General features: G+C 46.6%; 2 protein-coding genes across 6 annotated transcripts in view; one reads left to right on the plus strand and one right to left on the minus strand.

The window, feature by feature from the left end:
• Window positions 1-21148, plus strand: part of DOCK1 (dedicator of cytokinesis 1) — a 490751-nt gene that overhangs the window by 184280 nt on the left and 285323 nt on the right. For all 4 annotated transcript variants that reach the window (XM_059398808.1, XM_059398805.1, XM_059398806.1 and 1 more), the window contains 2 exons: window positions 2540-2667; window positions 4385-4480. In XM_059398808.1, the coding sequence (XP_059254791.1) occupies window positions 2540-2667; window positions 4385-4480 (224 nt within the window). The remainder of the gene's footprint in view (window positions 1-2539; window positions 2668-4384; window positions 4481-21148) is intronic.
• INSYN2A (inhibitory synaptic factor 2A) overlaps window positions 13167-21148 on the minus strand; it is a 55720-nt gene continuing 47738 nt past the window's right edge. For both annotated transcript variants that reach the window (XM_059395959.1, XM_059395958.1), the window contains one exon: window positions 13167-13759. In XM_059395959.1, coding sequence (XP_059251942.1) covers window positions 13576-13759 — 184 coding nt within the window. In that variant the 3' untranslated portion in view covers window positions 13167-13575. The remainder of the gene's footprint in view (window positions 13760-21148) is intronic.

The following is a 21148-nucleotide window of genomic DNA, read 5'->3' on the forward strand; positions in this document are numbered from 1 at the left end:
CATTAACGTAAGCCCTAAAATGTAAAATCCTAAAAACAAGCTAAGTATATCTAATGTTTCAGAGTTCTGCCATCTTCTGTCTCGTGCTCTGCATTTTAAAGGGAACAGCGGTGGCTGGGCTGGTTTCACCAGCAGAGCTTGCGTGGCGAGAAGATACTTGCTCATGGTGGGGGGAGGATGATACTGGATTTAAATGGGATTTCCCAACTGGAAGAGACAATTAGTAATTACATTTTGTCTTTAATCTCCTTGTGTTTGTTTCCTTATTTTTCTTTCATTTTCTGAACATTTTTTGCTCTGCTTCTCTCTAAAAAACAAATGAGAACCTGGATGTTCCTTGGTCCTTACATCCCAGTGTCCCTTCATCACACAGCTGTTCTCCTGGGAGCTGTGTCTTTATCTCTTATTGTCATTTTTTTAAAATAAAAATTTTATTTATTTGACAGAGAGAGACACAGCGAGAGAGGGAACACAGCAGGGGGGAGAGGGAGAGGGACAAACAGGCTCCCCGCTGAGGAGGGAGACCGATGCGGTGCTCAATCCCAGGACCCTGAGATCATGACCGAAGCTGAAGGCAGATGCTTAACGACTGAGCCCCCAGGTGCCCCCCCTTATTCCCATTTTTCATCCCCGCTCAGCCACTGCTGGAAGCTGCCTCAGGGGGCCCATGGGCCTCGAACCGCCTCATCCTATTCTGGAACATGCGCCTGTTCTTGCTGCTGTATTTGGCCACGTTGACCTCTCTCCTTCTTTGGGGATGTCACTTGTCTCTGGCTCCTCCGCATCCCTGCCCTTTCCTCCTTCGTGTCCTGCACCTCCTTCTAGTACTTCCTTCCTGAGGCTGGTCCGGGTTTCCTGCTCATTCTTCATTTTCCCTTTGATAGTCTTCTAGGATTTCATTACTGCCTAAAAGCTGATGATTCTTCATTTCTAAGCCAGAGATAACATCTAGAACCCTGTCTCCATTTGCCTTGTAGAGGCAACCAGGGTGTCCATCAGGCAACTCAAACTCAACTTGTACAAACTGAACCCTTCTCTTTTTAAAATAGATTTGTTTTCCCACTTTCCTCTCCTTGGGTGGCATCACATGGCTTCTTGGATGACACGTGTATGACCAGGGTGCTGGGCACTGGGTTGGACACTCTTTTATCTGCCACCTTCCCTCACCAAGCACTGTCTAGCCTGCCTTCAGTGGTCTTGTTCAAAGCCTCTTTCAGACTTACCCCTCCACAGGAGGTCAGGGCTCTGCTTTTTCTTGCCTGGATGATCCTAGGAGCTACCAGGTTTCTCTGCCTCCTCTGTCCCCACTGTCCTTCTCATGCTCTGTCCCAAAGTGTCTCTAGCCCTTAAATCTGCTCATATCTCTTCCCCGCCAGCATGTTCCACTTCTCAGCTTCCCTTCACTTATGCTTTCATTTTCATGCTGGTTTCCAACTGCCTGTCGGGCCTTTTATCCTGTCCCTCTTCTCCCTTCCTCTAGAATGTGTTCTGTGCACCTGCCACCCTGACTTTGTGTACAGTTTTCCCATTCTTCGGTTGCCTGCCCCATGTGAGAAGTTATTATTCCTCTTGCCAGCAGGTGAGGGTATTGCCCCTCTGAAGGAGGCCTCCCGGACCCTCATCTGCACACTCAGTGCTTGCCCCCTAGAGCTCCTTTCAGGAGCCCGCACGTTAGCACAGGAGTCTGGAAGCCAGAGAGAGCCTATGGCTCCTCATCTGTATCTCTCATGTCCTAAGAGCCAGTCCCTTGTCCTAAGCAACTAACTAGGCCCGGTCCTTCGCACTTAATCTTGTAGGAGTACATTGTATTCCAAGCCTGTGACTAGCTCGTGCCGTGTGTCCATGTCAGACTCAGCTAGCGTGAGCTGCTCAAGATGTCTTTGTTCAGAAGGGAGAACTTTAACCACCAGCCTCTTCAGAATCTGAGTCCTTTGCCCTCTGCAAACTGTCTGTAGGTGGGAGCCTAGCAGAAAGCTGTCCCTGAGTGAGCAAAGATCAGGCGCAGAATTTAGTTGGTTATGACCCCGCTGAGCTCAGAAACCTGCATTTATGAGGCATATGGGAGCAGAAGGAAACCATGCTTTGGTCCTCTTGGGAAAAAAAACAAGAGTAGCTGCCATTCAAATAATGTTTGTTGCAACTAGTATTTCTTTTAAAGTTGTAAATCAGTGAATTTATAGCTCAGCACAGAAAACTAGTCAGAACTCCCAACAGGTGCTTTTGTGTTTATCTCTCTGAACTCTAGGGGATGCATGTGTCAATGTGTTTATATATGTTTGTGGATTATTCTTGTGTAATTACAAGGTCCCACACATAGATGTGTGCACACGGACTTGTGTGTAAAGTATTTACAGAGCAAGATAAGTGATTTCCTCCCATCCAGCCATCTGACCCCCTCCAGATGTCAGTTTCACATTTGGAAGAAAGTAAATGTAACATGCTTGGAAATAATGTAACATGCTAGAAAAACAAGCTTCTAGCAAATAGAGTTGTGTCTTGGTGGGTCTCCTGCTGACTGGCAGCCCCGTGTCCCCTGCAGACTGCAGAGAGATCCTGCTTCCCATGATGACAGATCAGCTCAAGTACCATCTGGAGAGACAGGAAGACCTGGAGGCCTGTTGCCAGCTGCTCAGCACCATCCTGGAGGTTCTCTACAGGAAGGACGTGGTGAGTAATGGCTACGTTTGCCCAGGCTCCCTCTGGGGGCCTGGCGGGAGGGGTCCCTTAGCATCAACGTGAGCCCCCGCCTCACTGCACAAAGGTGCTTTGAATTTATTTCAGAAGGAATGACCTTACTTTTAAGGGTTAGCCTTTCTCTCCGTTGAGTGGTATCCTTTAATCGTGTGTATTTATTTATAAAGTGTGATACTAACGTGAAAATGTGTATTCTTCCAAGTTAAAAATCTTTCAAGTTTTTCCCGTGACTTCTTGGGTGAATGCCTCCCCAAGACGTGTTTTAATCTTTAAGGTCAGAAAATGGCTTTGATATTAAAAATTAGAAATAAACAAATGGAGGCTAGTTATCTATATTCTTTTTGCCATTTCTTAGTTTAGAATAATGCAGGCACTGAGATTTGGGTTTCTTTTTGTTTTGTTTTATTTTTTGTTTTTGTTTTTTAAGTCATTGATGCTTCTGAGAGTTTTGAGAATGGCTCTCTGCCTCTGTTCCCACATTCCTCTCCTAACAAGTAATTTCCTCCTGTGCTTTTTTAGATAGCACTTTTTTTCTTTTTAAACGGTGTTTCCTTTTGAATTTATAAATTATATGCTTAGTTCCCTGAGCTTTTTTCTTAATCAGAAGTTGGTGCAGGTACATGTGGAAAATCGGACTCTGTGGATTCCCGTCCCCAACATACCCCCCAACCCCTCCAGCGTACACATCTGTGCACCCACGCACACACTTAGGAACTCACTGAGTCTCTGGGTGTGTCTGGAAAGGCATACAGGTCCTTGTCCATCCATCTGTGCCTCCAGCAGGAGACAGATGGGCCAGGTTTTTAAGGTCAGCAGGGCTTAATCTTTGCTCTCCCCCACATGACCTCTGTATACCTTCCTGGTCAACACACACATGTACCTGTCCTGCCCACTTCCTTCCTGCATGGGCTCATGCTCCAGAGCCTGGCTAGTGCTGTTGAAGGAAGAGGTGAGATTACATCACTTCATAGCAACGGTGGCCCCGCCAGCTCTTCCAGGGGGCTGCTTTGCAAGGTTGTAGACACCTTCGTCCAACAGCTAGCCTCTGGTGGCCCCACTCCAGGGCCTGCCCTTTTCTCAAAGGGGAGAAGGTTGGGAGTACAGGAGCTGTGTGGCCCAACCTCATCGTGGAGGTGGTACCTCTCCTGGCCTTGTGTGTGAGCACCTGGAGGACATATGTAAACAAGTTCCAAGTTCAAGAAGAATAATCAAGAATCCTGTCCCATACAAAATACAGGGCAAATTCTTACTGATGGAAAAAAGTTGGGGGCGTCTGAGTCCTAGATAGTGTGCTAGAATACAGGTGCTGTGTTCCCAGCGGTTGTTCCCCAGGTTATTCAGTCTTGCTTCCCATTTACAGATGGACAAGTATCTCTAAAAAACTAATTGGTGGGCTAATTAGGGATCATAAACATTATATTATTTACACAGATTGGTTTTATTTTTAAGGTTTGCTTAAATTAAATTACTATGATTATATAACAAATTACCACTAATGGTCTATAATTAATACGATGCCTTGTGTTTTCTTTGTGAAGGCTTTTGCCTTTGACAAGGGCCATTCTTCATCTTGTTAAGGGTTATAATTGATTTACTTTTTCCAGGATAAATGGATTCAGTGACAATCGCCAGGGCTTGCATGCTAATGATTGTCTTGGGTGTTGGTTTTTACTGGTGTGTCTTCCTCTAGGGGCCAACTCAGAGGCATGTCCAGATAATCATGGAGAAGCTTCTCCGGACAGTGAACCGAACCGTCATTTCCATGGGGCGGGATTCCGAGCTCATCGTAAGTCTCAGTGAAGTGTGCTTGGGTGTGCAGTGGTGGCCAAGGCCGTCTTTCTCAGGCATGTCACTGTCGTCCACCTCCTCTTCCGGCTGCCTTTATTTTACTGCATTGTAGCAAGCAGCTGACGTACATTTATTTATAGTCTGATCTATAAAATAGGTTGATTTTCCATGGTTCTGGAACCAAGTGTCAGAGTTGAAGGGTCAGCAACCTAACATTTTGGAGACAGAAATTTCTGATTCTAGTTGACTCGTAATTTACTTCCAGCGAAGGATATGTATTTTCTTTAAGTCTTTATTCTTCTGGCTGTTTCTTTCTATGTATGTACATTTAAGGAGCCATTAATAAAATTTTATGAAGGACCTTAAAAAGTAATTGAGGTGCTCCAAACCAGCTATTTTATTGTCTGCTCTCAGATATTGTAGATGCTTCACTTCAACAGAAAGTTTTACCAATCATTTAGCCAGTTTTTCAAGCTTTGTATTATGGTCTCCCCCCACCCCCCGAATTTACCATTCTCCTTCCCAACCATTACTTTTAAGTTTGGTTTCTTAGGCAAAAGATGCACACGTAGGTCCTTTTATTTCCCCTCATTTCTAGTACCCGTTACCATTTCACTAAATTCGGTTGATGGCATTTCAAAAAGAAAATTTTTTTTTTTCGAATCCGGGAGCAACACATCCAGTTACAGAGTTTTCACTGGAAACCAGACCAGATACATTGGTCTTCCTTGTGTGACCATAGTTCCCTCTGCTCATCCTGGGAGGGGGTTAAGTAAGGGGACATATAGGACTGTTCAGGCAGCAAGGCAGGAACACAGGTAGCATTGGACTGTTTGGTTTCTGTGGCTGGCAGGAGTAAAGGATGTGGTTTTGGTGAAATCACAGATGGGTAGCACAGAAGTGGGACAACTGCTGCCTTAGTATGTTTCCATCCAGTGAAATAACCTACTTTATGCTTCAGAATTTCAACATGTGTTGTGTTCAGATTTTCCTTTTTAAGGTATGTCTCATTTGGGTTTGGACGATCACATTTATAAATAAGGAAATCAAATATTTCCCTGTAAGTTGGCTTTATTTGCAGTGGACTTTTCCACTATTCTGCAGTAGTAGACTTGTCTACCTTATCGTGGTTTTTTTCTGCAATTGTAACACCTTTGAATAGGTGGTTGGAGACGGAGTCCCGTGGAGTAAGATGTGAGGTCGTTGCAGGGTCACCCCCAAGGGCGGGTCCTCACGCCTTCCTGGGGTTGTGCCATGGGTGTCCTTGGAACACTCTCACGTTGTGGACCTCTGAGGGGCCCTGTGGTGGGATGGATGATGTGTGGTTTGAAGTTGAACCAAGTTCATCTGGCGGAACTGGCGGAATGGGTTGGAGTACAGAGGTGGGGGTGACATGGCACTGTGGGGGGCAGGGAGTAAGTGATGGGCAGATGGGGGTGGTGGCCAGTTTTCAGGCCAGTGAGCTGAGGAGATAGTTCCGGGGCTTGGGCGCTGACCCCGGCAGGGTGTTCACTGGGGCCATCGTCTGCTGGCAAGCAGTTAAGCTGGGATGAGGAGGAGCAGAGGAGCTCACGTTTTTCTGTGCACAAGGAGGACAAGGTTGGGCGGTGCCTAGAATATGGGTAGATTGCAAGGCGGTTTGAATCAGTGGATCTAGCAAAGGTTGAACAGAGCAGGTGGAGTGTGATGTCTTCTCTCAGACCATGTGGTCTTGGTTGCCTTGGGAAAGTTCTCATCTCGGGCATGGTGGCCCTCGCGGTGATCATAGCAGCAGCACGTTACCGACACGCAGCGTCTGTGCTGGCTGCCATGTGAGGAGTGGGAGCATTCTCATTTAACTTTCAACTTGACTGTGCTTATGGGACTGCAGAAAGTGTCCTACAGAGACATAAGAAATGGGTCTAGATGTCATAGCTGGCATGGGAATTGTGATTTGGCACTCTGGCTTGGTGCTGGCACTGGTTCTCCTAGTCTTTTCTGCAAGTTTGATACGTGGGGCACTCATCTCAGTGGCATCTGGGAGGCGTCAAGCGGGACTGTGAATCGCTCCCGGGTCTTCATCCTAGGTAAGGAGGCAGCTGTCCAGTGAAACAAGTGCACGTCTTTCCATTTAGCACCTTTAAGTCATTTCCATGGGCCAAACACTAGGACACTAGGATCTCCTGGAGGTTCAAGGGAGGGTTCGGTGCCCCTTTATCTAAGGGCTCAGAAAACCCCTCAGGAGTTCCTGACAAAGACCCATGCGTGTTTGAAGAAGGAGGGATGACAGTGAGAACCCACACTCAGTCTCACCCCAGCTGGGGACCTGTTCCTGTGGACCAGTTGGCAGGGGTTCAAGGCCCCGTCTGGGAACAGGGGTGCAGGGCCAACCACCCATGTCCGGGCCCATCCGCCACCATTCTGACTTTCTCCAACAGACATTTCTAGAAGCAGGAAGGGGAAGTAGGCCCTAAGCTGACTCTTCCCAATTCCAACATCTTCAATATCTGTAAAAGGAGTCCAGAGATTCCTTTTGTAAAACGAGGACGTCATGGAAAGAATCTCAAAAGAAAAAATAAATTCTGAAAAAGCGATCATTATTCACGGAGCGACAGCGGCATCAAGATGTTTTCACGAGGGATGATTACCTTTGAAAATAAGTTCTTCAGAAGAATCTTCAAGTCCTCAACGAACCATGAGCCCTTGTGATGTCCACAGAGTGGGAAGACGGAAACGCTGTCTTAACTCTGTGTGCCTGACCTTGCTTTCCTGATCTGCTCAGGTGCAGATTGATGCGTCAGTTTCTCAATGTCACTGTTGTTGTTCTATGAGTTTAGATTAGACGAAGATGTGGAGAGAGAAATATCCATGACACAATGGATCAAAAACTCAATCAATGGACCTTTTAGAGTAGAAAAGAGCAGAGAGTGGTTTTCAGACCTGTTATGGGTATGCTGTAATACTCCAGTTTAACATGGGGATTTGTGTCCCTATGTGTTCGCTACTCATTGTTGCATAAATGGAATGGAAATGCTGTAACGATGAGTCAGCTTGAGGATTCCAAGTCATCACTGCACGTGGATTTAAAAATTAAAGTGATTAAAAAAGTGTTGAATAGTTTTACTTCATGTAATGATTTATTCCACGATGCTGTCAACAATGATACCCAGAATGTGGCCTCTGTTTCCATCAGAATGTTGTCAGTTGGGAGTGCTGTTGTGGGCTGTCGGTTTTCCCACCTATTTATGTATGGAATTGAGAAATGAGGGACTTGTCCATCACGGGAGAATCTGTGATATATAGTGTGAGTCTTTTTAAATTTTTTTAAAATTACTTATTTGAGAGAGAGAGAGCAGGGGCAGGGGAGGGGCAGAGGGACACTCAGACTCTCCACTGAGCAGGCAGGGGTCCAATGGGGACTCAATCCCAGGACCCTGAGACCATGACCCGAGCCAAAGGCAGACGCTTAACCGACTGAGCTCCTCAGGTGCCCTGAGCCTTTTCTTTCATCTGTGTCTGTGCTGTGGTGTTTCCTAAACACTGTACAGTTGATTGTGTATTGTTTGTTTTAGTTCATTTTATACCTTTCAGCATTCTGTGTGAGAGTGAGCTATTAGAATGCATCTCATGCATAGGATAAAAATGTGCCATACTCCTAAGTATCATACTTTTTTAACAAAATTGCATCTGGCAAAGTACAGAAGTGTAGATCTTATAGATCCCTGAAACAGGCCCTGACCTGGTAACCTTGTAATGACCTTGCCACAGAATCAAGATGCCATTTTTATCTTTATTCCACTGGGGTCTCAAACTGTGGAATCATTGAATAACATGCTTAGTTTTGTATCGTCCAATTTCAGATTTTATTTTTTTATTCCCTTTTTGAAGTTTCTGAGGCCCTCAGGGTCTGGAGGCGTTCCTCATTGTGGTCTATGGTTCTGAGCTGGGCCGGATTAGGCGTTCTTGTTTGTGGACAGGCGGCCTGACCTGTCTTCTGCGGGGTGAGCTGTAGCCCTCCTGCCCCTCCCCCGCTCGCGTCTGTCTTTGCCTGGATGCAGCACTTGTACACAGCTGGGCTGAGGGAAGACCAACAGAGCCATCCGCGGGCTGTGCCTCCTCCTGTGGTATTAGGGTGCTGCTGCTGCTTCCCAGCGATCCGATTTACATGCTGCTAATGGTCCTTTAAAAGTGTAATCGAGTGAGAAAGACTTTTAAAGATTTTTCTATGGCCTGGATACCCACCAGAAGACTGGCAATTGCTAATTCACTAAAATGAAACTGTGGGCCTTTTCTAAGGACTGATTTCCTTACAAGATGCACCAGGAGGCCTTAGGAAAGGGGGAAATGGTGCCTGCGTTGTCTCCTTGCTCTTGTGACTGGCACACCTGTTCACTACACTCCTGTGATGGAATTCGTTCTGTCTCCGCCTCGAGCGCCAACTGAGGGCGACACAGATGGGCCGGGGTGCGGTTTATTGTGAGGTCTGCATCGCTGGTGGGGGAGACGCTGTTGGTGATGCTTTCTTTGGGCCTCGGTAACTTTTAAGGAGCTGACATGATTCTTCACTTGGAAAAGAGTGTTCTAGAACTGGCCTCCCAGTGAAGAGAGCCATTTTACCAAGACTCCTGACTGTATTTTCACCAAGATGTATTTTGTCCCCATGCACGAACGTTCATTTTTGTGATGTTTGCTCTAAAGGAGTTGAGATACGACTGTGCTTTTTAAAAAATTCTGTTCTTAATTTTTATTTGCAAAAGAAAGTAATATGTTATAAAAGTTCGAAATGTCTCCCTCTTCTATATGAGCGTCATAAGATGTGTCTTTAAACGGTATGTTTGCCAATAAATCTACCTTGAAGACTCGTGGCTTTTAGAAAAGCATAGCCTGACATGCGCGTGCATGCGAGCTCCTGTGGCTCTGTATATATTCATTTTACTTGGTATCAGTACCGCAATTCTTTCTGCTTTTTTCACATTTCTGGTGTTTTCTCAAGGTTGGTCCCTGACTGTGGATTCACCGCAGAGGGAGAAAACTCATGTCACTGCCTGAGGAAAATAGTCTGGGTAGTTCTTGCATATTCATAGTAAACCCCAAAGGTTTCTTCAGTGAATTATCGAGCTACTTAGAAGGCGATATGCTGCCCTCACATGCCCTTCTCAATAGGCCAAAACATATGCTGCATGCGACAGCACGACTCGTTGACGCCGATTCACAACATGGAACGCGCTCTCGGAGTCCTGTAGCTCCTGCAGTGAATAAATTGGTCGCACATGTATCTCATGCCAGATGTGTCAGGGAGAGAGTTTTTCTAGATAAAAGGACGTATTTCAGTAGGGAAAGCAGATGCTGTGATCTTTGGGTGACACTGCGCTGACAGAATGGCCTTACTTAGTAATTAAGTCAAATTTTACTTGCTGATAAAAATGCTCTGGAAGGGTCAGTCGGGTGGTGGCGGGCTTTGTAAAAGGCGGCACGGATGGATACGCTTCTGACCTGGTGCTCTCTTCTCCAGAGGCACAAAGCCGGCACTCTGATTTCTTTTCTGAGTTGTAACCCAGGATTGCGTACCTCAGTTCTGCCGGGCGACCATAGTCCCTGCGTCATCGGCCAGGCTCGTGGGTACTGTCTGAGGCAGCTAGTGCTGGCGGATAGACTGTGACTGCCGTCTCCCCAGCAACGGACACCTCGGCAGCCCTGCCCACTTCCTGTACCCTTTGCAAATTAGAAAGGTTTGCCCACACCTTGATTTCCTCCCTATGTACACTCCGCTGTGATTGGGGGCGGGCCTGAGATCCAAGGAGCAGATGCAGAGACCCTGGGACCCCTCCTTGGAGGCGGTCACAAACCAGTCACTCGGAAAGTACCCACGAGGCAGAAAGCCCTTTGCTTATCTAGTTTGTAGAGCCAACACCTGTAGGTGGCTCAGAGGAGGGAATGGGACCTGGAGTCTTTTTTCCCCAGATGCCCCAGGCTGGCAGCCTGGGTCTTCCTCTCTACCCTGCACACGGGTTACGCCCATCTCTTCTTTTCCCTGGTGAGCGTGTGAGGCCGCAGAGCCTCTGTCTCAGCCTCAGTGGTCCCAGCATCCTGGCAGGCAGACTCTGTTAGTGCAGACAGCCAGAAAGGGTGTGAGACCTCTCGGCTCCCAGGCTTCCAGGTGGATCTCTCCCTTGGGATAGGGCATGAGTATTGGGTTGATCTCTGCTGGAGGGATGGGGTACTCAGCCCAGCTGGGGTGTGGATCTTTCACTCCCCCTCCCTTCTCCCCCAGACAAAAATGAGGAGACCAATCCCCTGGGGCTGGGGACCTGTCTGGTGGCTGATTTAGAGAGACACCGTCTCCATGGAGCCGTTAGAGGATTTGGCTTGGAAATACTGATGTGTTCACTTGTCTCTCTGAGGTTCTTTATAAATGACACAAGTTAGCCATATCCTGCTGTGAGCCGGTGTGGGGCTCTGTGCCCAGTCCTCCTGGTGGCTGATGCTCCTGCCGGGGCCCCGGGGTCTGGCAAGCACAGTCTGAGCTGCATTTCAGCCCTGTCCTCTCCAGCCGGGCCAGGTGAGCCGGCAGCTGCCTGACCATCATCTATCTGCTCTCCTGAACACTGCATGGAGTTCTTTTTACCCCCAGTATCCTTTCTTTATTATTACTTTCTTAGATTACTCCTATTTTCCCAAATTATCAAGACAATGAAATAAGTCTAAGAGCCACACAAAACATGACCTTTGATTTTTTATTTAAAAATTAATAAAGAACTTAGTGACAAGTATAATAATTTAACTTCTATACGTAATGCCATGTATACATGTACATATGAGGGAACACTGTACTTTTTACCTTGGTTTTGTATCAAAGTTTTTACTTAAATCTTTCTAAGAGAAGAATAGGCGTCTGTTCATGACACATTGCAATTAAACTATGAAATGATTTTGAAAAATTTTTTTTCTATTCTGAAGATAGTTTTAAATAGGAATTAGTTTATCTTCAGTTTCCTTTTTGACTTTGAATTTTTTTTTCTTTGATCTAGACTGCTTTTAAACGGTGATGTCATTCTGTTTACTAGGATGCCCTCTTGTTGAGACAGATTTATAGCACTAATTAGAAAGCTGCTAACACCCTTATTTCAATTCACCAAGATCGTCGGGATTCTTAAAACACAAGGGGATATAACTTGCAAACATTTTTATAACTTTTAGTTAAAAACAGTATAAAATACATGAAACACTTTTTTTTTTTTAAATTATTGTCTACATGAAACAATTGCACTTCCTTCATGGTACGGGATCAATGTGTCCCTTTCCTTGCACAAAAACATTTCTCAATTCTGTTTACTGATAATTCAAGGATTTCTATGCTCACATAGTGTTTCCACAAAAGATGCGTGTTTTTCTTTTTAATTAAAGGATACATCTGCAGGATAGTGTGAGTAACCCCCAAAGAATGCTTACAGAATTTACTCTTCATTTGATCAATTCTGGGTCTGATGGCTGATCACTAGGTCCTTGTAGAATTGAAACACTTAGAACTAAAATAGATTTGATATTGAGCGAGGAGGAAGACGCATGGCAAGAAATAGCTCCAATGGGAAAAATGCAAGTAGACATCCTTTTGGCATCTAATCAATGACGTGTCCATGTCAGCATGAGGTTAGATGTGAAACTTTTGGACAGAAACTTGAAGACTAGGTTTTCTGGTATGTTCACAAACTATTCAAAGTTTTACTTGTACAAAAAAAAGGCAAAATAAGATTCCCTACTTCCTATCATGAAAAGCAAAAAATGGACAGACCAAGTCATTCGTAGACAAGGGGCTTTTGATTTCTATAAAAAGATAATTGCAAAGGTGCAAAAGAATGAGTGGAAAAATAAAGGAACTAAGATTTATATTGCAATGTGTAATCAAAAGAGAACTCTAAGTGTCACTGTTTATTTAAAAAATACCTAAAAACATTTGATTCACAGCTTTCCCCTAGGTATGTCATTGAGTACAACTGACTAATAGGTTGGATGTAGGTGACATTAAGTTTGCTGGCGGCAGCTAAACTAAACACGCGGCTTCTCTTTGAGATGGTCCGGTCTTCCACGGTGGTGACAGAGCAGAATGGATTGTATAAAAACAGTCTGGCTGCGTTTTTGGTGATGAACAAGGTCTCAAAGACTTATCCACAGAAACACTTTCCGGCGGCAGAGAACACCTATGATTTTATTGGTGACGGCGTTATCTATTGTGTATCTCTATGTGTATTTTCAAATTCTTGCCAGAATTTATCATTTGGCCTTTGGGTACCAAAAGATTAAAAATGAGATCTAAGAAAGCTTAGTGTCCAATAGCTCTGACCCTGTCAACTTCAGTGAGTAAAGGCATGTCCTAGACTTTGGGGGACTCCTGGCTGCTGGCCATTTGGAAAATGAGCAGTAAACATGTCGCAGGTCTGGAGATGAAGAGAATGCTAAGTCTGAGGTGACAGTGTGGCACTGAGATGGGGTCACTTGGCTTAGCGCTACAGCACGTGAAGGCAAATATACATATAGTCACATTTTAGAGATTATTTACTGGTCTCCGACCACTTAAAAAAATTGTGCTTTCTCCAGAATTTGATGTGCTGAAAATGGCACTTGCCCCCTGCTTATTTGCAAAACTAAACATAAAAATGAAGTCTTTTGCAAACATAAGGCTTGCTTTGTCTTCTCATTAAAAAAAAAGAAAAGAAAAGAAAAAAGAAAAAGAATAAGGAAAGGCTAGAAAATAATGATGAGTTTTAGCTGTGTACAGAGTGACAGCCCACCGTCTCGCAGGCTGATAATGTAACACTTGCCGATCTGGGGGTGGGGTGGGGGCATAGCGTTTTTCTTACCCTCTGACTACATAAGCTTCATTTCAGAGTTTACATCCCACATCCGTGAACGGCAGAGAACAGCCCGCAAGGTGTGACGTCTACTACCTTGCTCTGGTCACTACCTGTCGGGACAAAGGCCTTTTCGGTAAGCGGGGTGGGAAGTGGGAGGCGCCCGAGAGGCCGCCGCAGCTCACTCGATCCTGTTTGTTTTGGAAAAGGATTTACCATACTCCATTGGGTTTTAAAGACGGCCTTTAGACTCCACACGCCATGAGTTTTAAAGAAACCAGAGTTTCCATCTTCCGTGCTTTTTAGATTCGGGTTTGGATTTTTGCTTGGGAGTCGCGGAGTAGGGCTCCTGAGAGTAAGGCGAAGGTGCGACCTGAGTCTCCTCAAAAGGATGGAGTTTCTTCAGAACCGGCTGGAGCTTGTCTTCTTGCTGCTTAAAGTCCAGCTCCACACTGGGAAGAGGAGAGAGGGGAGAACTTAGTGCTTGAGCTTTCATATGTAAAGATCCCCCTTAGTGACAACAAAATGTGAGGACATCGTAACCAGGGTGATGACAGTTTGCATTATGTTAATGTTTATTATGTAATTTCATGGCTCTGTAGTGAGCAGTCAGTTCTGATCTATTTTAGCTCTGTGTCACTGGGAGCTGTCTCAAGTAGGTTCATTTTCTTCAAAAATCACTTCCTTGCTTTTGTGATGAGCCTTTGAAGTTTCATGAATGCACTCAGTTTTATGAATGGTGTCAGAGTATGGCCTGTGTGTGTTGTAATGAGAAAGGTGTCATCCAAATAACCTTTTCTGGCTTGTCCGTAGACCACACACGTGCTTCATGGAATGAACGGGGAATCAGAAGTGTGAGTGTTGGGGGGCCTTCCCCGCTCACACAGAGCAGCGGTGTGAGAGCCCTGGGCTCGTGCACCTGTTCACAAGATCAGAGAAATCCGTGGATCTCACCTCAGTTGGTGGCATGACATGACCTTGGCTTCCATTCTCCTTACGAAATCTCATTGCCTGCCAATGCAATAGGCACCACGCTATCCATCCTCGGGGGAAATGGAGTGTTTATGGGGTCAGCGCCATTGAGTGTCACTGAGTGGTGATCAAGGGAAGTTTTCCTGGCAGTGAAAATAACCTAAAATTGCGATTACATTGCTTAAGCCGAAGTGTGCGGACGTGTAGCCATGAGGTACCTTTGGCAGTAGTGACGATGTTTCTGTTACAATGGCAGGATTCAAGAAATTATTTTTTTAGGAAATTTCTCCACAGAATACTGTGGCCTGCCTGGGGCCCTTCCTTCCCCTCATGGCTTTGGGAAGCCCATTGTTGATCCTCTAAGGGACTAACTTCTAGGGTTCCCCTGGGGCTTGGGGATCGGACGCCCTGGTCCAGTGACACTCTTCTGTGATGGCCCCAGTGGTGATGAGCCTTGCCTCCCTTCTCACTGCCCATGTACCCCAACTCTTTGAACGTGGGCATCGCATCGCTCCAGGCCTCTGGAGAATTCCACCCTGGGCTCCTTCCACATCTGGTCTGGAGGCCGACTAAATGTCAGTAGATTTCAGTAAAGGCTCAGCAATGATGATAAGACATGAGCTCATAACATTTTATATCCAGTAGAGCCATAAACCATTTATAAACATGAAATCCTATTGATTTAGAGAACCATTAATCTTAGCCAAATTTTGACATTTTGGAAAGACAAAACAGCAAAGCTGTATTATCCAGACTTTTAAAAACAAGTTCAAGACCCATCTAATGGACCATTTTATGTTTTAAATCCACTGTTCCATTTTTCTTACCGTCGAAGACTACTATAATAGTACTGGAAAAATTAAAAATATTGTCAGAGAAGTTTATGGCTAGTTAACCCCTGCTCCCAAAACAAGAATTATTTTTTTTTCCCTTCATTTCAGATGGCCCTTTTGAGTTACGCTGCAGTTTATAGGAGGCAGAATGAAACCTCGTACGCTCGTGCCTTGCTAATCTAGAGCACGTGATGCTGGAGGCACGGTTCCCCGGCAGGGCGGGCGTGCAGCTGCCCTTGAGAACTGTGAGTGCAGTGATGCGCTGCCATAGGAGGAACAAGGACCAGCATCCTGCCTTTTCCTCTTGTTGCTGCAGGGGCCATGTGGGCTTCCCCAAGTACCCGCCTGACAGTCTCCCTGAATTATGGTGAGGATTTCCAACCTCCCCCTGCCCCGCAAAGAAAAGTCAGTGTAAACATGTCCTAAACTCTTAAGCTGCAATTCAGATCTTATGTAAGCCTTATTATCTGATGATGCCTCATTTTATCATGGGAACCAGAGCGAGCAGTGACAAAGATACCCATCGGAGAAGTCTTCAGCTCGGGCCTTTCACAAGGAAAAAGAGGACCGTGCAGTTGAGTGTGGGAGATCCTGTGGTATCCAACCTGGTATGTTAGGTACAAAGGGGTCATTTTAGCAGGTGCATGTTAATACTGGAAGCGCGCTCTCCAGATCATAACCATGTCAACGGTCCCAGATAGGTTTTGAGTTATTAGATTGGCAGGCGGGTGCTCGCCTTTCCTAGGCTAACAGTATGATTCCGGGTACCTGTAATTACTGAATTCCCATTAAGCCGCTACATTGGGAACCCTGTTATTAACCAATTTATCACACCGCGGAACCATGTAATCACAGAGTAATCGAATCTGAGTTCTTGTTAGCAGAATGACTCGACGCTGTCTGTCGAGCTGATCCCTGTTTGCCTTCCCCCCAGTACTGAGACGCTGCCCTCAGGAGCGGGAGCAGGCTTCGTTACAGAGGGAGCGTGTGTGGCCACTGATGCCCTCGGGAAATGCCCCTGGTGGGGCTGGCAGTGACCTTGAGCCATGCCCCTCCCTCCCCTCCTGTCACTCATGAGGATTAGGGCATCTGCGGTGTGCCCTGGCTCGCAGACACATGATGCGTATTGCTGTGTACACTGTTGTCCTCTGGGGGCCTTCTGTCATTGTGGAAGGAACTCACCAAGTCACCAGGTTGATCTGAAGCAGACAACTCACTGGAGAGGGCAGCGTCTGAAGGTCAGTCATCTGGCCAGCTCTGGCTCACACAGAGCAAAGGTCCATTGAGTCTTAGGAGATGGCCAGAAGAAAGCAGCACCTGCTGTCCTCGCTAGAACAGAGGTCCTGGACAGAAACCCTCAGTGGACATAGGGCACTAAGACTCTGTGCACAGACCCCTGTCCCTGTGAGACACCCAGATTGTGCCTGTGGGAGGCTGCCTGGGCAAGAGCCACTGCTCTCACTCTGGGCTCGAGCACGGACACCTGAGTGATACCAGGTGTGGGGACGGGGCCCTGTGTGCTGACTGGCAGATGGTACGGTGTGGGAGTGGCCACCATTGCTGCGGTCTTTATGGCTTTTACTTTCTCCCTGCCCGAAACACCTGTCCTTGCTCCTGGCATGGCTGGCCACTCCTTTGTCCCCCAGGTACACGTGACCTCCTCATCCTCTACCATCTTCTGACAGATCACCCTCCACCATTTTCTTTTCTCCTTCTCTGCCCTCACCACCGATAACTGCTTACTTGTTTCTGTATTATCTTGCCTCTGTCCCCCAGATGCAGGTGCCAGCACTGGCGATGCTGTCCCGTCCCCATTACCAGCACCTACAGCGAGACCTGGATCCTGACGGTTGTCTGTGTACTAGTCACTGAATTAAACAAACGAGCACAGAGCCATAAAAGATAGATTCCCTTTGGCTTTAGTCCGAGTTGCCCCGGTTGGTCGGTTTGCATCAGCGCTGTGGCTTGTGCCCCCCTTTCCCCCCACCCTGGGAGCCCACTACTTGACCCAGTCAAACGGGGCTTCTTTTGAAAGAAGTTGGTGGGCTCACTCCAGGTGGAATCTGGCTCGGCTCCATTCTTTCAGAACTTAATCGAAGAAGATGGTGAAACATTGCAAAACACACAGGGATCTTTTTGGAGCTTGTTCCCTGCACTTCGACTTCCCTTTTTCTGGGAGAGTCTACAGTAAGGATGGATGGGGTCAGTAGGGGGCTCACAAGTGGCCAGCTGTTCCCGTGCTCTGCTCGTGGGAACTTGGGAGTAGCATTTTATCCTTCCTGTGTGCTGGAGGAAGGCCTGGGTCGAGTAGGAGGCCCCGGTGGCATCTTCCATTCTGTCAAAGGTGACCCTCCTCTACCATGCGGTTTGGGCTTGCTTCCCCAGAGCGGTCCCAGCTCAGAGACTTACCCCTGATGGAATGAGCAGATGCGAATGTTTGTATTCCAAGTCTGGGCTTAGTCCTCATGGCCCTTTCAGACTCTGGTGGGGCTTTAAACAGCTCCCTGGATCCTCCGGGGCCTGTGTGCCCCGCAGCCACACAAGGTGGGAGGCTGCTGGGGTTGCAGGCAGGGTCTGGTGTCCGTGAGGCACTGTCCTGGGGAGACTCCCATCATGCTGAATGCTGTTTGTCAGAAGGAAAGCAATCGGGAAAAAGTCCTGGTGCTTGAGTTCTGAAGCATGAATGTGAAGGGGCTGGAGCCAGGCCGGGCTTACCTGTGCTTGGTACTCTCTGAACAGAACACAGGCTGCAGCTTGTGCCGGGTGAGACTCGGTGCCCAGACGTACTGGGACTGTGGACGAGACCTAAGTCCCCAGGAGCTCCTGTTACATTCCACATCTCTCCTTCCCCTGCTTGCCTCCCCTTCTCTGTCAGACAACTGAACCATGTGACCAAAGCTGTGCATTGAGACCGTCACGTGACCTGAAGGCGGCCGCGGTGCTACTGCAAAGCCATTTTCCGTACTCCATGTGACTCAACTGCGATGAATGATTAAAGCTGTAGATTCCATTTCTTTGGTTAGTCTTTTTCCTCTTAACAGTGGGAGTTTTAAGTATGGGCACTTTTCTTGCAAAATTATTATTCTGTACATTTCCAAAGAAATAAGTATCTGTTCTAAATCTCAGGCTGCTCCATCAGCTGGCAACGCAAGCTTTGTTCCCTTCCCGGAGACTCTGCTCAGCTTTGTAGTAACACCTCTTCCCCCGCTCCCTGTGCTTTTGCAGAGGAGCGTGCTCGTAGCTTCAGTCAGAGCTCTGCTCGTCTGCAGCTCCTATAAATACTTGGACCTCGCCACATTTTCTTTAGCACACTGTCGCCAACTCCTCAAGTTAATTTAAGGGTAATGTAGTTAAAACATCCCTTTCTTCAGTCCTCTGTGTGTAGCCCTTAGGAGTTAAAGGCAAGTGAGTTTGGCTCCCAAGCGCTTGTGTTTTCTGGAATGGAGGAAAATTGGAAATCTTGGATTTCTCTGGCCTCGGCAATGTCGGCGGGCTCCGTAGACTGAGGAGCAGTAGCATCTGTTTTTAATTCTCCCTGAATTAGATCACCGAGTTCCCCTGGTGCTGTCTGTGGCTCTGACTGACTCACGCTCTGCCACTATGGATAAATCATCTCACCTATGGGGACCTGAGCTTGCTGGGTCGTGAAACAGTGGTGGAGATGCGCTCTCACCCCACGTGGGGGTTCTGTGGCACAACCTCGAGTGCAGGGAAGTGCAGCGCGTTGGGGCATGTGATGGTGCTTGCTGTATAGATCTGGATGGGACACACTGTGTTCCCCAAAGTGCAGTGCTTTTTGTCTAGGGCGCAAATCTGGCCCGGTGCATATCAGCACCATGGACAACTCCAGCACTGTCTGGAGGGAGCTTGAGGTTAGGCTCTGAGTTTCAGGCTTGCTGCCTCCCTTGCAAACTGGATGAATTTAGGCAAGTCTTTTCCTCTTGGGTCTTGGTTTATGTACATGTCGCTGGCCCTGACTCCAGGTAGTTAAAGAACCAAGACCCAAAATAGCCATCATACTCTCCCAAATGCGGCTCCCCTTGAATATCTGAGGGGCACCATACATCCAGCTTGTCCTAAATCAGATCTTTCCTTCAGCCTGCTGCTCTGTCCTTCCAGACAGTGTACGGCCAGCATTCATCCAGGAGGCCACACCGCGCACCTTGGCCTCAAGCTCCTCTAGTCCCACCATCTGGGTCAGTGGATCTGCCCTCAGGAGGCTCCAGCATCCTTCCTCTTGGGCCCCTTCCACTACCCTTGTTGAAACTTGGAGAAGTTTTCCCGTTGACCACGGAAACAACCAACAGTGGACTTGCCTTCTCCCTCGCTCCCTCCTCTGTCTCCCCTCCGTTTATGCCCTCTCTCCTCCCCCTTCATGCTCTCCCTCTCTCCAGCCCTCTCTGCCTTTCCTTCTCTTCCCTCCCCCCCCTCCCTAACCCGTTTCCCAATTACCTTCCGGGGTCACCTTCAGAAATCCCTAGACTCCTTGGTAAAGTCCTGCTATCCTTCAGCCTAGCTACATGTCGCCTCTTCTTTCTGTGGACTTTCCAGAATAATCACATCTGCCCACTCTTCGTCCTATCCAGAAATCCCCCAGAACAGGTTGCCCCTCGAGCATGCTTGTCTCCGCATCTTTACTAGAGCAAGTCTGTCCCATACTGGATTGTAGCTGTTTTTCTCATGACTGTGAACTCATTGAGGGACGGACCCTATTTAATTCATCTTATGTTCAAGGTGCATTTAGTACAATGTCAGGCTCAGAACATGCTTTATTACTGAATTGAAATAAATGGATGAACTGAACCCAAATCCCCTCACTTCTAATCTCTGCAGAATGCTGCTGGTCTATTTTTTATCTTATATTTAAAATTTGTCATCAAAATGAAGGTATGTTGTAAAATATGCCTATGTGTTAATATCCTTGTATTATCTGTGGCTCCCATTCCAGTTGTTTCAAATACTAAAATTTGTATTATCAGCTTTTAACACTTTGAACATAAAATGGATTCATCGTAACTTTGGATCCTTCTCTCACCACTATTTCACATAGTAGGTGCATAATTCAAGTTCATAGAATATCTATAAGATGTAAAATTCCAGATATGGATGAGTATTCAATAATATTATACCCAAACTATAAGATCTGTCCCCCTTGCCTGGTATTCTGTTCCAAGGAAATTATGATTACAGTTATAAAAACCAAAACCTCAGCCTATATCCTAGCTATCATTACACTCTGGTAGCCAAAGCTATTGTTACTGACTTTCTGAGCGATTATTCATCCTGGCCATATTGGAGAACAGTCCTCTTCCTTTGATGCTTGGCTGAACTCCATCCTCGATCTACATCTGATCCTTGAGTTCCTCTACAGTACAAACACTGGGCTGGCACCCAGGCCTCATCCACGTGCCTGAGTTTATGGGCTGGCCACATGCACCAAAATCAAGGAACCACATGTTAGCTTCCCATAAATGTTGCCACAGAGAAGTCAAAGTGGAAAGACTTCAGCTCTATTTATAACTTCCACCCATAATAATTTACCAAGTAGAAAAGGGACCAGATCACTGACAAGACTGTCACATGTCTATTAAGCATATCTTATGGCATACTCCTAGCAAGCCATAGAGATTATACACTATAATCACAGGGACACTGTACTTAACTACATGTAGCCTGCCCTGATGCTGCTGTCCTTGGCCTCACTGAAGAGGATGAGGTTTCTTTCTTTCTTTCTTTCTTTTTTTTTTTTTTTTTGGTGTTGTTGTTTTAAATTTTTGGTAGGAAGTACATTGTAACAACAGTTAAAAGGAGAAAACACACAACTCTCCAAAATTGGTTATAGTGAGCCTGCCAGGTACCGGGGTAGAACATGTAAGGTTACTGAGAGTTGGCCAACACCTTGGCCATCACTTCATTTGTTCTTACCCTTTTGAGGATGGGCACTTGTCTGTCTAGTGAGGCAGTGGCTTCCTGGGGTCACAGTGCTGGGGGTGGTATGCAAAGCAGCTGATCTCCTGAGCCACCAACCCAGGTCTC

Source organism: Mustela nigripes, chromosome 4 (assembly GCF_022355385.1).
Source record: "Mustela nigripes isolate SB6536 chromosome 4, MUSNIG.SB6536, whole genome shotgun sequence".
NCBI classification, from domain to species: Eukaryota; Metazoa; Chordata; class Mammalia; order Carnivora; family Mustelidae; genus Mustela; species Mustela nigripes.